Source organism: Notechis scutatus, chromosome 4, assembly GCF_049901735.1.
Source record: "Notechis scutatus isolate UNSWTSFEM ecotype Mainland chromosome 4, rNotScu1.2, whole genome shotgun sequence".
In the NCBI taxonomy this organism is placed as follows: Eukaryota; Metazoa; Chordata; class Lepidosauria; order Squamata; family Elapidae; genus Notechis; species Notechis scutatus.
Window position 1 is genome coordinate 127,024,198 of NC_142012.1, and position 6,000 is coordinate 127,030,197.

At 36.6% G+C, this 6,000-nt stretch overlaps 1 protein-coding gene across 1 annotated transcript in view; it reads left to right on the plus strand.

Annotated features, from left to right (window-relative positions):
* KLHL30 (kelch like family member 30) overlaps positions 1-2,178 on the plus strand; it is a 30,773-nt gene extending 28,595 nt beyond the window's left edge. The window contains exon 8 of the mRNA XM_026667650.2: positions 886-2,178. Coding sequence (XP_026523435.2) covers positions 886-1,125 — 240 coding nt within the window. The 3' untranslated portion in view covers positions 1,126-2,178. The remainder of the gene's footprint in view (positions 1-885) is intronic.
* The last annotated feature ends 3,822 nt before the right edge of the window (positions 2,179-6,000 follow it).

The window sequence follows — 6,000 nt, forward strand, 5'->3', positions numbered from 1 at the left end:
CCCTGCCAGATCCCCAGAGACACTGCTTTGCCACCCCATTGGGTTCCACCCTCTCCTTCCCACCTCCAGTCACTGTTCTTTCAAAGATATGCAGAGCTCAGAAAGTCATAATAGGGAAAGCTACTCCCTTACTGGGCCATTGTTGGGCCACATGACACAGTTAAGGGGAAGAAATGTTGCTGCTTTTGCTCGTCTCGTAGTTTGTTCCTCCCTAGTGCCAGCTGTGGTCTTCTCCATCTCTGAGCCATCCTACGTTCTACCTAACAATTCGTGTATTCATTTAACAAATGTATTTGGGAAAGCAGGGATGGGGGTGTTCTTAATTATGTGTTTCATTTACAATACAACTCGAATCTTCAATAAAAATAAGCAGTCTTCATTACTGTTGTAAGGTGAGGACTACCTACAGTTTGTTTCCAGTTTTGTGTACCAGCTCCTAACAGGGGTGAAATTCACAATTTTTCCCTACTGACTCGGTGGGCATGGCTGTGGGCATGGCTTAGTATACATGGTATAATAGTAATAGCAACCAGGGGCAATTTTTTTACCGATTCAAATCATCTCTGCCACCTCTCACAAGGTGGGCCGAGGTGGTTGAATTTCACCCCTAATATATAATCCAATTTTTCATCTCTTGCATAATTAACCCTCACAGTTTAGTAATCCTGCAAATGATAAGTATCAGTGAGGCTTAAAGATATTCATTTGGAGTACATTTTTATGCATGTGACAGTGTCTGTTTTTCATTCCAGTGCACAAATGTGTGTCTCCCCCTCAACTAGATATGTTCTGTATGATTGTCTGCTTCTTAATCTATTACTGCTCTATGTGTAAATTAAGCTATCTTCTTAAAATATTCCAACATGACTAATGTATATTTTTCAGGTGCAGCAGCTTCATACTTTGCATGAAAATGGTGGAATGGTACCACTTGGTGGTAAGCTCTTTGTCACCGGTGGCTACTGGAAAGGTATGGATGGTGACTATCAAGTGGAGATGGAAATGTATGATTGTGCCAAGGATGTTTGGACAAGGGAAGGGTCACTTCCTTGTTTATGGCTCTACCATGCATCTTCTTCTATCTTCATGGATACTTCCAAGTGGAGAGAACCTTTCCAGTCATGAGTCTGTGGAGATTCTCCATCATCCAGGTTGTGGTTGTCCCAAAGGTGTTTTTCAGGAGGCAACTGGACTTTCTTGTTTTTTTTTTCTTTTGAAGAAGTTTCACTTCTCATCCAAGAAGCTTCTTCAGCTCTGACTGGATGGTGGGGAATGGAAGGATTTATATTCCTTGCAGACAGCTGGTCAATTGCATTATTGTAGAGAATCGTTGAGGCCACTTGGAGGTTTATCCTCAGGGTCACCTGAGTCATGCAAATTTTCAGTTGTGATCACAAAGTTTGGTATGAGGTCTCACAGCTTTGCTGTGCTTTGGAGAGATTAGGTGTTCTGGATCTTACACTGTAGATTGTAATTTAAGAATTAAGATTTCATATTTATTTATTAAAAGCTAGGTTGGTGTAGTGATTAAGGTATCAGCTAGAAACTGGGAGACTGTGAATTCTAGTCCTGCCTTAGTCACAAAGCCAGCTGGGTGACCTTGCTCCAGCCACGTTTACTTATTCATAAGAAGAAGGCAATGGAAAACCTTGTCAAGAAAACTTCAAAGGCTTGTCCAGACAGTCTTTGAGAATCAAAAAACAATTGCATGGAAGAAAAAACAATATTGATAGTACTCACCATCTTAATTTTTGTAATGTTTCTGTGATTTTTTTTTACTAGGCATAAACATGTTTCTGAGAAGTGATGGTATAGTATATAAATCACAAGCTTATTTTTGCCACAGTTGGATTATTTTTACAATTAGATGCCATCTTTACTAACAATTGTGAGGAAAACAATATCTTTATCATGATAAAGAACAACAGGCAGACTGATTATTCACTTTTGTAAGATTTTTGTGCAATGTGAATAGTAACTTTAAATTTTTATTTCTGTTCTTCCAGCTTGGGCAATAATATAGATAGTTTTTAATATCTATAGTCCATTAATAATGGTTCATTAATATTAGTACTCCATTAATAATGTATCTAAATATTTTCTGTAATTTCTTATATTATTGTGAACTTCTAAAGAATCTCAGAATTCTTTTAAATATAAATAAAAAATGAATCCAAACTCAATGTGACTGTGGTTTTGTACAATTTTTAATTTTAAAATTTTATATGCTCTTGGTCCAGCTATTATATAACTTTTATGAAATTTATATCTATAATAATCTATGTTGTGACCACTATTTAAAGTTCCTGAAATATTAATCTATCATCCTAGATTTTCTATTGTGTAACACCAAGTTGAGCAACACTAATTTACATATATTAACCTAATTGCTGTATGTTGAATATTGTAGTCATAAAAGAAGGTACTGGCGATGTACAATGCTTTGTGTTTGATTCCAAAACATTCCTTTGGCATACAGGCAAACACACAATATAGCATGTGGCTGCAATTCATGAAGTCAGCTGCATCTGTTTTTGGGACACACAGTAGCTGCTTTAATGAAATCCTCAGAAACACCTTTGGAGAACTAAATTAAAAGCATTGCACACTCTAATATGCATTGACTTTTGTTTTGAGGACTAAATGAAATTTTCATTCCCATGACATCATTTGGATGGTCAAGGAAAATAGAAGGAGAAGGGGAGAGTGAACAGCTTGGTTACCTCATTCTTCTGGGAACAGTAGGCCAAGACAATGACATGAGAGCTCAAGAATGGAACTTAAGATTTCATTTACGCATGAACGGAAAAAAAAGAGGGGGAGAGCCAGACTTTGGTATAGCTATACACATATAGCTTTTTGTAGGATTTCTAAGATGTTACCAGTTTCTGTCCCTTAAGGTAAGAAGGCATCAGGCAAGTGTACTTCACTTGGCAGAACACCTATAGGTTGATATGATACAGCTGATATACAGTGTGGATTTAAGACTAGTGGAACTAGTAAATACTTCAAATATCTCTCCTCTCTTGCCCAAAGCCTTGTCTGAAATTTTGTGGATTTCTTTATCCTTCTTTGATTGCTAGGTCTCTATTTGGCCATATGGCATGTATATTGTATATATTAATAAAGAAATAACGGAAATATGAGCAAGAAAGAGATTATGATTTTTTTATAATTTCTCACACAGCCAAACTTAATTCTCAGAATACAAGAACAAGTGTAGTTTTTTTCACCCCCAACCTGGTATCCTCAAATAACTTGGACTACAATCTTTAGAATAACCTGCCAACATAAGCTAAAAGTATTGGAACTGTAATCCAAACATATCCAAAACGAGGAAAATCAACATAGGAATTTTGGTATCTCTTCTTTTTGTTCATTTCTTTGAATGTGCTTTTGGTAGACATGATGTGAAATATTCAGAATTATAAAGGAAAATACAGGATGGCCGAATAATCAAGGGACATACTGAGAAGGTCAGTTGTATTCCTGAGTGGTTCAGTTATAACACCCATAATTATAGGCACATCTACATGTTCTGACAGCCTTGTGCAGAACATCTCATAAACCATTTTTTGAAGACCAGAATGTACTATATCATCTTCAACCTGTCCACTATAAAGGCAACCTAGCACTATAAGTAGTGTTTTCTACTTAATATATATGGTGTGGTGTGGCCTGCCTACTGCATAAGAGCCCTGTTACTCTTTCCAGTTTTACATGGAAGACTATGTTTTATTTCTTTACTAAAACTAATAGGAGTAGCTTTGGGAAGCAAGAAAGACCTTTATTGAGGTCCTGAAGATTGATGGGAATAGTCTCGTGGGCAGAGTAAGCACTTTTATAACTGACAACTGAGAATGAAACCAATAATGATCATGTTGTTTATGCAGCAAGGGGAAAATTGCATCCCAAAGTGTAACGCAAAAAAGAAAAGAGTAGATTTCTTTCTGTTACTCCCTTTCAAACCTTTTCTGCTTTTTAAACTATTTCTATTATATCTGGACTAATGTGAATGAAATCATGTACTCTTTGAACTAATGCACGTCTCCTTAAATCTGAGTCATTACTGTAGAAATAGAAATCAAATGAGTACTACTACACTGTAACACCTCCATTCTTTAATTCTCCATTCTTTGATCCAGGGTATTTTGAAGGCAGTCATAAGTTGTCATACTCATCCCTACTGATCTCAGGATGATGAGAAAAGGGAACACCATGAACCAATTAATGCTTCCTCCATTGAACCAAGAAAAGACTGGGAGCAAAAATCCAACCATTCAATTGGTGCCTGATCCCTAAGTTATAGTAACTCCTGGAGTAATAAAAGTATTTCCCTTCCCCCAGGATTTTCAGTTCATATTATGAACTAAAAAAAAAGTAAACTGTTGGTATGATAAAGCTGCATTGTAATCAAAACTTTATTATTCCTGCGTATGAATTTTCATTTAAAACTGTCATGATGACACAATACTGTAATTTTTCAGTTTTTCCCAACAGCTGCAATCAAGGTTGTGAGTTGCAGTGTGGAATCTCTGTGAATAAGAGTAATGAGTGTGGGAGGGGAGAGTGTTAAGCTCAGAGGCTGAGCAAACATGAGACAGAGAGAGACAAGAAACTGAGGCAAGGGAAAATCAACAAAATCAATTATTTTCTTTTTTTAATGCAATTGTAAAACTGAGCAGAAACTGACCAGAAGCATTAAGATCACATTTGTTGATATTGTTACAGAGGACAGAACTTTTTCCAGCTAATGTTTTATTAAAAGGGATAAGCTTTTGTGAGCTGTAGCTCACTTCATCAATCTTGGACCACAACATTTAATTTCCTCAGAGTGATCCCTAAAATGTGTTACTGGAAAAGGTGCTGCCAGGTTCCTCCTGATTATTTAGCAAATAATGTACTCACTTGTGAAATCTACTAGAGAACTCCAAATTTAGCGACTGAGATCTCTATGGCAGCCTAAGTCAACATGCTCAGGAAGAGCAAGGATTGGAGCACAGAGGACATGCTCTTTCTGACCACGTTGTTGATGAAGTATGCTAGATTGTGCACAAATTAAAAATTGTGTTGGAAGAAGATGGAACAGCTAAAGGTTACTAAGTTGTCCTAGTTGTAAGTGGGGAATTAGATGAAGACAACAACCTGATAAAATCAGGGCATGGTTGAGTCCTGTAAAGTGGCTGTCTGGCTGTGCTCAGATGGCTTCCCATGAAGAATGGTGTATCAGATCAGCACTAAAGCCACATATGGAAGGTCCCTTTGAATTTTCTGAGGAATGGGAAGGCTGTGGATATTCTAATCCTCCTTTGACAGACCCATGGACAGATCCTAAGCATCATTTCTAACATTTTTAGTAAAACTGGAATACTGACTTGACTGGGAAGCAAGAGCCATAGAAGCTTCTGTAGTTGAAGAAATGGGTTTCTGTGATTGCATCAGGCCTCTGAAGTTGAATTTTCTTTGTCCTCAGAACACAAGTGCTCAAACATAATATGGCCACTGGCCCAAATATTTAGAGATTATAATTCTGAAAAATTCAAAATCCTTTTTGCCATTTTTATTTTGACTACCAAAAGGAACCATATGGGCTATGACTGCATTTCTCTTTCCCACTGTATTCCTTAGAAAAGCCTCTGAGGAGGCACTTGAACCATATAAAATGGAGTATTAGAAGAAAAAGCATTTCCTGCAATTATGCAAATGTCCACAGATTGAGGGCAATTTCTCTCCCTTGATAGTCTCCATTCTATCTCATACAAGTGTATCTTCAGTCTTTTTTACTAAATCTATTCAAAGGATTGTCCAGGTCAGATGATCAAATGGAAAAATTATCTTCCATTCAATTCTTTAAGTAAACTAAACTTGTGATTAAAATGAAAAATGTAACAATTCTGAAATAAAAATAACAGGAAAAAAGCACATTACAATCTTCTGTACTATGGAACAACTTTTTTGTATTCCTATTATTTTGTTATTACTATTCTTGTTACAGTTTTT